The sequence below is a fragment of the Typopeltis vanoorti genome, chromosome 2, assembly GCF_054136105.1.
Source record: "Typopeltis vanoorti isolate ZY-2024b chromosome 2, IOZ_Tvanoo_1.0, whole genome shotgun sequence".
Taxonomy (NCBI): Eukaryota; Metazoa; Arthropoda; class Arachnida; order Uropygi; family Thelyphonidae; genus Typopeltis; species Typopeltis vanoorti.
In genome coordinates, this window is record NC_143550.1 from 165070841 (window position 1) to 165084041 (window position 13201).

General features: G+C 35.1%; 1 protein-coding gene across 1 annotated transcript in view; it reads left to right on the forward strand.

Moving 5' to 3' along the window:
- LOC150109611 (putative nuclear hormone receptor HR38) overlaps nucleotides 1–13201 on the forward strand; it is an 87448-nt gene that overhangs the window by 69982 nt on the left and 4265 nt on the right. The window contains exons 6-9 of the mRNA XM_090409198.1: nucleotides 1866–1995; nucleotides 2305–2465; nucleotides 6839–7041; nucleotides 10723–10901. Of these exons, the coding sequence (XP_090265324.1) occupies nucleotides 1866–1995; nucleotides 2305–2465; nucleotides 6839–7041; nucleotides 10723–10901 (673 nt within the window). The remainder of the gene's footprint in view (nucleotides 1–1865; nucleotides 1996–2304; nucleotides 2466–6838; nucleotides 7042–10722; nucleotides 10902–13201) is intronic.

A 13201-nucleotide genomic window follows, 5' to 3' on the forward strand; every position in this document is an offset into this window, starting at 1 on the left:
TGGTGAATGAAGTGGAGGTGAGTAGTCTATTACAAAACCTCAATGTCAATACATCTGTGGGATTGGATGGTATACCAGCTCGTGTCGTACGTGAAGCGTCTAAAGAATTGTCAGTACCCTTGACCATTTTGTTTAATTTGAGTCTCGGGTCTGGGTTAGTCCCGAGGGGGTTGAAAGAGGGGGAAAATAGTTCCACTGCATAAAGAAGGTTCCAAGACTGCTGTTGTAAATTACCGACCGATTAGCATATCAGGAATCGTTGTCAAGGTCTTGGAGAAATTAGTCAGGAGAAGAATACAGGATTGGATAGATGAAAATGGGATACTGTACTTTAACAAGCAGAGAAAAAAGTTATGGGGAACAACGTGGTTTTGTGAAGGGTAGATCATGCCTCAGTAACTTGCTCACGTTTTATAACACAGTGACGGCTGAACTGGATAAGGGTAATGGGTTTACAGTGATTCTACTGGACCTTGCTGAGGCCTTTGACAGGATACCACATGGAACTCTAATCAGTAAACTGCAGCATATGGGGATGGATAAAGAGTTGATGAGATGGATAGGAGGGTGGTTGATGGAGAGATAGAGAGTGGTTTATTCAGGAGTAGAGTCCAAAAGACGGCTTGTGACTAGTGGTGTGCCGCAGGGTTCTGGTTCTTAGACCACTACTTTTCAATTTGTTCATTAACGATATAGGAAAGGATCTGAGAGGAAGTGTTCTCTTGTTTGCTGATGATGCAAAGTTGGGTAGAGCAATAGTGAGTACACAGGATGTCAAAATTTTGCAAGATGATTTGGATAGTTTCGAGGACTAGACTAAGGAAAATGGATGTCAATTTAATGTGGCAAAGTGTAAGGTTGTGCATTTTGGGGTGAAAAGATTAGCAGCAGTATATCACATTGGTGGAACCGTACTCCAGGAGATTGATGAGGCCATGGATTTGGGAGTGTTGGTGGATAGGCAGTTGAAGTTTAGGGGGCACATTGCAAAAGTGGCTAAATCAGCTCAACTAATCACTTGGTTGCTGAAAAATACTTTAACAAGCAGAGACAAAAGTTATTGTTCCTCTGTATCGAGCCTTGATAAGACCCTATCTAGACTACTGTACTGCGCAGATATGGGCGCCACGGTTTCTTCTTGATGGGGGGAGGAGGTGGGGAGGATCCAGACGAGTGACCAAAAGCAGGTCTATATGAATGAACCTTATGAGAACAGGTTGAAGATTTGTGGGTTGCAAAAATTGGTTGATAGGCAGAAAAGGGGTGATATGATTGAGACATTCAAATTACTGAAGGGTTTCTATAAGATTAATCCAGAAGATATTTTTGAGAATAGGACTGGTTGTGGGAGGACTTAGGGCCATACATGGAAGCTGGGCAAGAATGTGGTTAGCAGGGGTGTTAGAGTTAGAGTGGTGAATGAGTGGAATAAGCTGCCAGAGTCTGTTGTGGGTGCCATGACTGTGAATGAGTTCAAGGCGAGGTATGATAGATGCTGTGTGAATGTTGAATAGTTGTTCTTGACATGATGTTAGGGCCTCCCTCGATGAGTCTGTCAACTCCTTGGAGTTGCCCGAAATAATAATAATAATAATAATAATAATAATAATAATAATAAATGTAATTATACTAATAGAGTAAAAATCGTAAGTTGTTCTAGAGAAGAATTTAAATACGATATTTCAAACTAGGTTTATTTACTAGTAAGTTTTTATGTGAATTAATCCCCCCTCCCTTTGAAAAGTTTTAACTCTATCGTGCATTAAGGCACATTTTAACATCAACATTAATTTCTCCAAAGTTACATAACTTTTTATGGAAATTTTATTATGTTTATTCGAATGCCATCATTTATGTATTTATAGCGAACAGTTCAGAAAGGAGCAAAGTATGTGTGTTTAGGAAGTAAAGATTGTCCAGTCGATAAAAGAAGGCGCAACAGATGTCAATTCTGCAGATTTCAAAAGTGTTTAACAGTCGGGATGGTTAAAGAAGGTACGTTCTATTAAGTATCTTTGGTTATTTTAAAGTATAAAATAAATACTGTAAGTAAATTTTCGAGATTGTGTGTGTGTGTGTGTGTGTGTGTGTGTGTGTGTGTGTGTGTGTGTGTGTGTGTGTGTGTGTGTGTGTGTGTGTGAGAGAGAGAGAGAGAGAGAGAGAGAGAGCAAACAAATGCGCATATCCTGTTTCAGTAAGTCATTAAGGTGAATAATAGATGGAGCTGTTGATTGTTAGTGTACATAACTATATTACTTCGTATTCTTCTTCTTCATAAATTTAAAACGAGGGTTCTTTCAACAGTTGTGAGGACTGACAGCTTAAAAGGACGTCGTGGTCGATTGCCTTCGAAGCCGAAGTCTCCACAAGAATCTCCGCCTTCTCCCCCAGTGAGTTTAATCACCGCATTAGTGAGAGCCCACGTAGATACAACTCCAGATTTATCCAGTTTTGATTATTCGCAGGTAAATTGCTTTAAACAAAATTAAAACAAAATAATGCATGTTCTTGTTTATATTGTTTTGCATTTAATTTTTTAATTATTTTTTTTTATTTTCATTTATTTGGATGGGATTTAAAGAGGTACAGTAGCTGAATTTTTTCCACTTTATTATTGCTGTTGTTGTTGTTGTTATTATTATTATGTACTATCATGAGCTATACAGCAGCAGGATATTTATATAAGTATAGCAAACTTTTATTAGTTGTTGTAATATATACTGGAGGTTTAATCAAAACCAATTAGGTTCGAAAATACCTATCTGGCTGCTTCATCAGCGCTCTTTATGGAAAATATGAAGAAAGCAGTTGGTTGGCATAGATGACCAACGCATGTACCACTATAAGTTGTAAAATACAATTAAAAACAGCAACAAGATATATTTATTAAAAAATATTCCAAAGTACGTTGCATTCTGGGTTGCTGATTTAAATGAATCCATCTTCAAGTACTTGTGATTGTGCAAAATATGAAAATTTTGCACAATATTTTGCACAAGTATTTCATTAGGTGAATAGCAAATCAACAATTGAATATGTCCTAAGCCTGATTTTCAATGGTGGTCGCTGTTTCTACTTTGTTTCATAAGAATATTTTTTGCTTCATAAGTAGTTAAGAGACTAGCCACACATCCCGTCTGTGGGAGATGAGTTTTCTAGAATGAATGTTACTCCCTAAAAGAAACTGGCCTGAGAACCCAATTAACATACATTTAACTCTGACTCCTGATGGCTTTAGTTGCATCAACAGTAATTCCAAAACACGCAATCCTAGTTCAAGGAGAGGAAAGAGGGATCCTTCAAGTAAGGATAACATATATAAAAGTTTATATGAACAAACTTTACGCTTTACTACATTTATTGCAAGAACTCCTCTGCCTTGTAACTTAAGAGAAGTGAACTTAGACTGTAAAGAACAACTCCCACTTTCTAATGCACCAGGGAGAGCTGAAGTTGCTACACCCTTGACCACCAAGCGTGTGTGCACATAGTACCAGTATAATAGCAACTCAGCAATGGAAAACACTTTATTTTGTGATTTCATAAATCTTTATATACAACCACTATTCGTAGACAGTTGATATAGAATCACGGTATAGACCGTCTATGTATTTACGGTTTAGTAAATAATTTACGACAAAGTGTTCTTGCATTGCACACTTATAAATAAAACTTTGAGAGTTGTTCACTTAATGGTATAAATGTAATTTCTGCAAGTATTTTTATTTATTTATTATTATTATTATTATTATTTTGTAATAAATATTTCAGAGTGGAACGATTGTTTGTTGGCATAGCTGCTTATTAATATTAATGCTACAATAATAAGATCTGATATTCATTGCTAATATTGGTATTAGCAAACTTTACTTATCTAAAGATTGATTCAAATATTTCATCGTTTTTATCTTATTTATTTTTGAAATATTTCTACTCATTTCTTCAGATGGCGCTTTTTAATCAAATGACGTAAAGCTAAAACTTTACGTTATTTGATTCTTATTCCACTTGCTTATGACGGCAGTTTTTGTATGTTTCAAAAACTGTAATTTTTGTAATTATTTTCAAAATTCCTTTTATATGTGTAATAAACGTGACAAGGCTTTTATTTCTTTGTGCATTTAATTCGCATTTGATTATTTATCATTTATCAGTTGCACTATTGATATACGATAAGTTTATTTTTTATCAATTATAGAGAAACAAAATTGCATTTAGCGACGCTTCGAAATAATAATAATAATAATACTGTTACTTCGAAGCATCGCTAAGTGCAATATTGTTTCTCTATAATTTATAAAAAAATAAATGTATCGTTTTCTTTATTACGTGATGCCTCCAAGGAATCCAAAGACTAATTAATGATATATTCTTTCATTTAAGTATACTCTGCATTTTAATTAGGAAGAAATCTGTTATTTCTCCCTAGTATATAAATCTAGTTTATATAACTAGCACCAGGTGGCGATACTTGTCGATGGAATGGTATCATCCCCCCCCCCCAATTTTTTGGTTATTTTTGGTTAAAGTCTATAGTCAGTTTACTGTTTAGGTAGGTAACTCTGAACGCATCGCATTCTCCTTCCTCCCCTCGTCTTTTAGAGGCCATGCAAATATTTTAATAAAGTTTTCTGTTATCTTTTCACTCTCTGTCGAAACTGTTGTCTTAGGATAATCCATCAAATGTGTCAGTGTCCATGGCCTACTTTATTCAGGTCTCTCCAGCTGCTCGTAACCTAACTAGTTGTCATGAAATAGGTGTTGACGAAAATGATGCGAAGAAAGCTCCACCCCCAATATTTATTATGGCATGGGTCTTCAAACTTCGATCGGCTTCTTTTAAATAAACGTATTTCCTTCTTTCTTTCTTCGAAAACTCCATTTACTATGATCCTGTAGATCGATAGTACAGTTTCGTCTTCGACCAACACGGTAACATGTTGGATGCTTTGAAGTTATAAAAAGAAGAAATATTGTTATTTATAAAACTCAAAAACGAACTGCCTGTAACTGGTTATAGATGACGGATCATTTAAAATAAACCATTACTTATTGAACTCTACATTTTTAGTTATGGTCACCTTATGATAGATCCTTCTTTTTTCTTTTTTTATAATTTTATACAACCAGCTAAGTAATTCCATATATTTGAACCATGATTCTATTTAAAAAGTTCTAAATTCTCATTATATTTTAAAACTACTTTTCAAGCCAAAATGATTTGCTTGCCTCGGGCCATGTCGTATATTTTTTGGCGAACTTCATAACAATGTCTAAACTTCTTTAGATCACTTTAAACCATTTGCGTGTGATGATAACACCTTGGCGCCACCGAATTGGATGAAATAGGGTATTTGGAAATTTTTCAAAAGTCTGAACTGCTGATTTCAATTACAATTTAAACAACAGAAATTTTAGTGCCAAAATTAACGAAAGATATAAAAAGTGTAATACCGAGCTCTTTAATATAGCAGAAAACTTGATAATTAACGATACAGCCCTGCAGGAAACGCTGTTGTATTGCTGTCCACTGAACTGATGAGAGAGGTTAATTTCAAGTTTCATAGCAACCGTAGCCAGATATAGCTATAAATAGGCTGGATGTAGGGGTTTGCTCTATTGTGACAGGTTTCTGTGTTATAGCTATCAATTACGCTTTGGTCATTCATGCTTCTAATACCATGGCTTTGGTATTAAAGCCATGCAACAGCACGTTATTAGTGCTGAGGCTGGGATTTATTTGTGTCGGAAGGTACCTGAAACAGGATCAAAAACGAACGAAAGAAACTTTTTTTTTAAAACGATTTTCTCTCTCTCTGTTTATTTTCATAATTGTAATTTTTCTAGATAGGTCTAGGATGATTTTTATTATGTCTAGGAGACAATAGATGATTTTTATCGAACAGTGGAAGTCCACCATTTCGTTTGTTAGCGATCTGAAGTGTCTTCACAAAAAGATACAGCATAGAGCAGAACTCCAGAATTAGTTAGCCCATGATTCTCTCAAGATACTAATATACATTTCTAACCTTGCTTGAGTGGGTTATCATAAAAAAATAACTAATTATTTGTTTGGTGAACGCAGTTGAATATCACGGTGGCTTACATTTGTATATCGGATATTTTACTGTGCAAGTTAAACAGCTTACCTGGCCGAGTGCATAAACCGATTGGATCACTTTCCAACCTCCATGTTACGAATTCAAATCCCATTGTGACATGGATGTTTGTAAATATCTTTAAGGGGTATAAGATTTTCATTCCCAGGCGCTAGATTACCCCTGCTTATCGGAGATCCGAACTGGTTTGAAAAGTATCATGTTTGGTCACTCTGAAGCAATTATGTAATCTTCGTGGCAAAGTGATTAGTCTAGGAAAATTATATCGTGTATATATATTTTCAATATTTCATGGATGGGAATATCATTGAAAAATTCTTTGATATTTTCCATGATATTTTCAACTTCGGAAAATTGATTGCCGAATTGCAAATTGATTGTGAATCTCACCTGCGAAAGGCTGTTAGCTTATAATGTACTGGTATGAATACAATAGTTGACTAAAGGTTAAGCAATTCGGAAACTGTGCTACAGTGAGCAAACATGGAACTCATTTAACACTTCAGGTCTCCAGTAAGCAGGGCGGTGCTCTCAACAGGACTCTGAAATTCATCTCCCACTTAAAATAAATGCGTTTTGCATTATCAGTTTTAGACGTTTTGAGTAGAAACAGGTAATAAATAGAGGACTAATGATTCAAATTATATATATATATTTGTCTGTTTATGAGTCTATACGACATGAACATTTCTTGAAGTAATAACTGTGATCTTCTTTAGTACAGAGAACCCACGGGCCATGAAACGCCTACAACAGAAGCAGAAAAGGTACAGCAATTTTATCATCTTCTCACTTCTTCCATTGACGTGATCAGGACATTTGCCGAAAAGATTCCTGGATTTGCTGATCTGGACAAAGATGATCAGGAGCTGTTGTTTCAGTCAGCCAGCTTAGAACTGTTTGCCCTTCGTTTGGCTTATAGGTAAGAATCTGGCACTGTCTTAAGATTTTAAACCAATAGTACAACATCCTTATTCCATTTTTTTTTCTTTTTGCTTTTTTAAACACGATATCTGAACCCTGTTGTAATAGGGAGAAAATTGTTAACTATTCGAACAACCTACTTTGCTAGAAATTAAAGTAAACAAATAAAATTACGGTAAAACTTTTGTTTGGTTTAATAGTATATGATTAATTAAAACTTTATCGTAATAAAATAGAGAACTAATAATTTAGAATAGTCTCTTCTCTTGAGACTATCTTCATATGGGCTTTTTCACTTATAGATGAGGTAGCTTCTCTCATACAGTGTTAGCATAGTTTTTTTTTTTCCTGCAAAACAAACAAATATAACACAGAATTAGCAGACATCGTAGATTTGAGGTACTCAGATAAAGTTCTTCTAAAACAGATGTTTGTGATCGTGTTTAAGTGGGAGATGGATATCATCGCCCCGTGTGAGGCTCTCCCCTGCTTATCGGAGGCTTGAAGTCACTTAACATTCCATGTTTGATCTCTAGAATAGAGTTTATGAAGTATTTACCTTACTGCATCGACAGTACTAATGTACAAAAGATCTACAACTTTCCGTACGTGAGATTCACATTAAAAAAAAAATTGTCTTGTTTAAGAATATAACATTCAGATAGCTCATAGCTTCAGCTTTATCTCCGAATTAATAGTTATGGCAGATCACTAAGTTAAAACCATTTTTTGTTGGAAAAGTTATCCAGTCCATTATCAAGGAGGTTATTGTTCACATAAAGTAACTTCCCGAACATCTGGCATGATCTTTAAATATAAAGGCAATCGAATGGAATTTGAAAATAAAAAAGCGAACAAACAACAACAGGAATTGCATTGCATACTTAATAAAATCGTATACATGAGTGATATATTCAAATGCAAGTTATTTACTGATAGGAATTCAAGATAAAGGTAACTATTGAAATCGTGACCGAATACGAAAATCCAAGAAAGAAATGAGGGCGTTACTGTCACATGGATAATATTTATTATCCAGGTGAATGTGGCCATATTTTCAGAAGTTTCAACGATCTACTTGATCATATATTATTAAGTGTTGAAAAAAAAAAAAATGTTGTCCTAGGAAGCCACCAGAATATTCGGATGCCATTAATATTTTGAATGAAATATTTCATTAAGCAAATTATCGAACTCCTCAAATAAAAATAACCCTCTAGAGCAGTGATTCTTAACTGGGGGGGGGGGGGGGACGCGGAAAATTTATAGACCGTTTCTAGTTTTTAAAATTTTGAAATCTCTTAAAATAATTATTTTTTGCTCTTTATTTTACTTTGTTTCAAACTTGTATCGTTTTGTATTAATAATCTGAATAATGCAATTTAATGCAGTATAGTTTCTTTTGTGGTGGCGCCACAAGTCGACTTTTCGCTGCTGGCAACACTGCAAGTAGTGACATCTGCCTACTGGACGTGTGATTGAAGTGTGATTGTAATGAACTACTATTCATTACAAGAATATTGTTTTGCCATCCTTATTTGGTTTACAAATAGCGTACTTGTAAAGCAAAACGGTTTATATTTTTATAATAAATGAAACTGATCACAATAGAAAAAAAAAAAAAGATAAATAATCAAATTACGAATTTCATTATTATAGAAACAAAAATAGTTAACTATAATAATAATAATAATAATAATAATTATTATTATTATTTGAATTTTATAATTTAATATAATTTACTATATTTAATATTTATATATTAAATATACGCTGCTTGGAAAGAAATTAACGGACTCCCCCATGGACAAGTTACATCTTGTCATGTAACGAGTCAGTGTTTGTAGCTGGTATAAATTGGAGGAATATGATGCTTCCAAGTCAGTACAACTGTGTCCAGGTGAAATGGATGCTAGAAGGGAATTGACGAAGTTTGAAAGAGGCGTTGTGATAGGATGTCATACTGCAGGCCTATCTCTTTTTTTTTTTCTTTTTTTTTTGGCGAATTTTGACAAATTGGGCCATCCCCGGTCAACAATCAGTGATAATCAAACATGGCTGAGATGGAAGAGCACGGAGCCAACTACAAGTGCTACCAGCAGTGGACGATTCACTACACTCACTGAACATGAACGTAGGGTGCTACGAAGGATAATATGTAAAAACCGCCAGTCGTCGGCCGACTCGTTGAATGCCGGGCATCTCTTCCATCTCGGCCATGTTTGAGTGTTCCATGCATCGACTGGAACACAAATCTGTACAAAAACATTCAGAACCGAAACTGACAACATGGATTTCCAATGTTGAACCTCAATATATGAGACGAATCATACTTCACCCTCTACGGAGCAGATGGACAGGTGTAGGAATGGTGGATGCCCGAACGTCTCTTACTAGAGTGTGTAACCCCAACTGATTTGGCCTCGGACCTCTGTTTATGGTGCCACAAACATTGAATTCCGAAAGATATCTTAACATTCTGGACAACAATGCAATGCTTCCTACTTTGTGGTATTTCTACGGAACTAACCATTGTCTCTTTCAGCAAGACAAGGCACCATGTCATAAAGCTGCTGTTGCTACGTGGTTTGTGGACATGAATGTCAGCACACCTGAATGGCTCAGCTGAGCCCTAATATCAACCCGATTGAACATCTGCGGAGGATGAACTGGAGCGTCGGGTGTACTCAAGGCCTGGATTGTTGTGTGGGGGTGTACTCCCCCCCCCCCCACACACAGCAGTCAGGACCTCATATGCTTACAGGAAGAATGGTCCAAAATTCCCATTGATCGTTATCGTACGCCTGTGGGCAGAATGTCCACAGGCGTAATAAATTATTTGATACCTAGCATGGCGGTTGGCAAAGTTGAAATATATCATAAATCAAAAATTAAAGAAATTAAAACTTTTATTTCACAAGTAAAAAAATCTCTTATCTTTAAAATGCATCAAGAACAGGGCATTATACACAGTACAAATAAGCCACACCATAGAAAATTTGTCATACTGTATATCTGTCAAACCCTTATTTGTAGGCAACTTATCATCAAGGTGACATTTTCGTTGTGACATGAGCAAAAAACAATAAATAGGTTCATTGCCTTGATATAAAAATAGCTTACTTAAAAATAAGAAAAAGATTACTTAAAATTAAAAAAAAAAAAAGAAATAGATTACTCAAAATTATATGTACGATATATAATTTAAGAAAATATATTTAGAAAATAGAAAATATAAATATATAAATACAAATTGCAGTAAATAAAATTGACTAAAAATATAATGAAATTAAATACGTAAATAAAAACCAATAAATTTACAATTCAAATGAAAATTTATTAATTCGATTAAATACAATCACTTGATTTTATTTACTCCAATTAAGTATGATAAAAAAATTATGTGAAATGTCATTTACCTTGAAAACAGATTTTTTTGTTACTTTACTTTTTAATCTTCTATTAGCTTACTCATGGTACTAATGTATATTTTAGTACCGTGATGAGCTAATGTGACTTTGTAATGTTTATATGATACGTAGTTATATTGCTATTAAATCAGTGGTGTAATTTGTTGATTTTTAAGAACTAAATTTAAAAAATTAACGGTAGAAAAGTTTTTGCTAATCGTCTCTCTCTCTCTCTCTCTCTCTCTCTTTCTCTCTATTTCGATTTTCAGAGCGAAACCAGGCGACACCAGCTATGCATTCTGTAATGGAGTTGTGCTTCACCGGCACCAATGTCAGAGGAGCTTTGGCGACTGGCTCACTGCCATTTTGGACTTCTCGAAAAGTTTACACAACATGGACATTGACATCTCTGCCTTTGCCTGCCTTTGTGCCTTGGCTTTAGTAACAGGTAACTTTCCCGAGAACTTACTTGATTATATTTCAAAATTATTCATTTATATTTTATATTTTTATGTTTATATTTTTAATAAATTATTTTACAGGCAATGACAATCAAGGAAAAGAAGGAGTAGCCATAGTATTCAACACAAAATACGAGGCTAATCTTCTTGAATGGCAGTCAGTCTCAAGTAGAGTAATGTGGGCAAATATAAGAATGGGGAACTGGACAATGAGACTTATTTGTGCCTATGGTCCCACAGAAGGTTCTACTAAGGTAGAAGTGGAGGAATTTTTTGAGGCTTTAGAAAAAGCAACTGACACAATGAAAAAGGAAAAGTTGGTCCTTGTTGGGGATCTAAATAGTAGAGTAGGAAATGATTGTGAGACATACAAAAATATTTTGGGAAAATTTGGAGAAAAGAGCAAAGCTAATAATAATGGCAAATATCTGTTGGATTTCTGCTCAGGACATGGACTGGTTATTACTAACACCATGTTCCAACATAAAAATGTGCACAAATTCACATGGAGAGAAGAGACAAGGAATAAGAAAAGTCTCATTGACTATGTTATTGTTGATAGTGATGTTTTCTCCCTGGTGCAGGACACCAGAGTGTACAGAGGATTTGAAATTGGAAGTGATCACTATTTAGTCTTGAGCAGGATAAAATTGAATTTCATATTGAAAAGAATAACATGTAAGAAAGTTTTAAAGCGAATAAAAGTCGAGCAGCTCTCAGATTGTGAACTGTAGACAAAAATACAGAAATATTATTGAAAAGAAAATGAAAGAGTTTGAGAACAGGAATCAAACCTTGGAGATTCAGTGGCAAACTCTGAAGGAAACATTGATTGATTCTGCCAGAGAGGCATGTGGTGAGGTTGTGTGCAAGGATAAAAAAATCAGAACTCCCTGGTGGACACAGGAAGTTAAAGAGGCAGTGAAGGAAAAGAAGAAAGCATATCAAAAGTTCCTGGCAAATAAGTCAGCTTTTACTCTTACAGAATACAGAGACAAATGTAAGAAAGCTAAACAGTGTGTAAAACTAGCTAAACAAAAGTCATGGGAGGACTTTGGCAAGAATATAGAAAATAAATATCAAGAAGGTGGCAAAATATTCTGGAGGTTGTTGAAGAAGCTTAGGAATGGAGGAAAGAGTGCTGTAAAAGGAATTAGAGATGATAAAGGTGAAATGAAAACAGGAGAAAAAGATATCCTTGAAGTATGGAGTAATTACTTTGAAAAACTGCTAAATGAAACAAGCAGTGATGACAGCACAGTGATAAAAAACACTGACCAGGCATGCAGTCAGGAATACATATCCATACTTGAAGTAGAAAAAACTATCAAAGGCTTGAAATGTGGAAAAGCAGCAGGAGTAGATGATATTCGACCAGAAATGCTGAAGTATGGTGGTATAAGAGTCTTACAGTGGCTGCACTGCATAGTTCAGAAAGCCTGGACAGAGGGACGAATTCCCGATGATTGGAGTAGAGCTCTCATAGTGCCCATATATAAAAAGGGAAATAAAACTGAAGGTGAGAATTACAGACGTGTTTCCCTACTGAGTGTTCCTGGCAAGATCTATGCAAGTATACTTGAGAAGCGGTTGAGAAGAATTGTGGAAGAAAAGCTTGGTGAAGAACAAGCTGGATTCAGGCCAAATAGAGGCTGTCAGGATCAGATCTTCACTTTACGACAAATAGTCGAGAAAGCATGGGAATATAACAAAGATCGGTATTTAAGTTTTGTCGATTTGGAAAAGGCATATGACAAGGTGCCAAGAGAGAAGCTATTCAATACGCTGCAGTTATATGGTGTCAATGGGGCATTATATCAAGCAATACTTAGTCTTTATTTGAGTTGTGAGTCAGCAGTTAGAATTGAAGGAAGTACAGGAAGATGGTTTAATGTTAAATCTGGTGTGAGACAAGGATGTACATTATCCCCTCTGTTATTCATTATCTATATGGATCACATTATGAAGGAATGTGGTATTAAACCTGATATCAAAATTGGAGATGTTAATGTCAGCTCTTTGCTTTATGCGGATGATGTTATACTTCTAAATAAATCCGCTACAAGTCTGCAAGATTCTCTGACTAAATTGAATAGCTGTTGTAATAGATATGGTATGAAAGTCAGCAATAAAAAGACAAAGACAATGAAAATAGGCAGAATCATTGAAAATGTCAACTGTGTTGTGAATGGAGAACCTGTGGAACAAGTAAAACATTTCAGCTACTTAGGCACAATTTTTACTGAAGATGGTAAACTAAATATAGAAATAGACAACAGAATCAGCA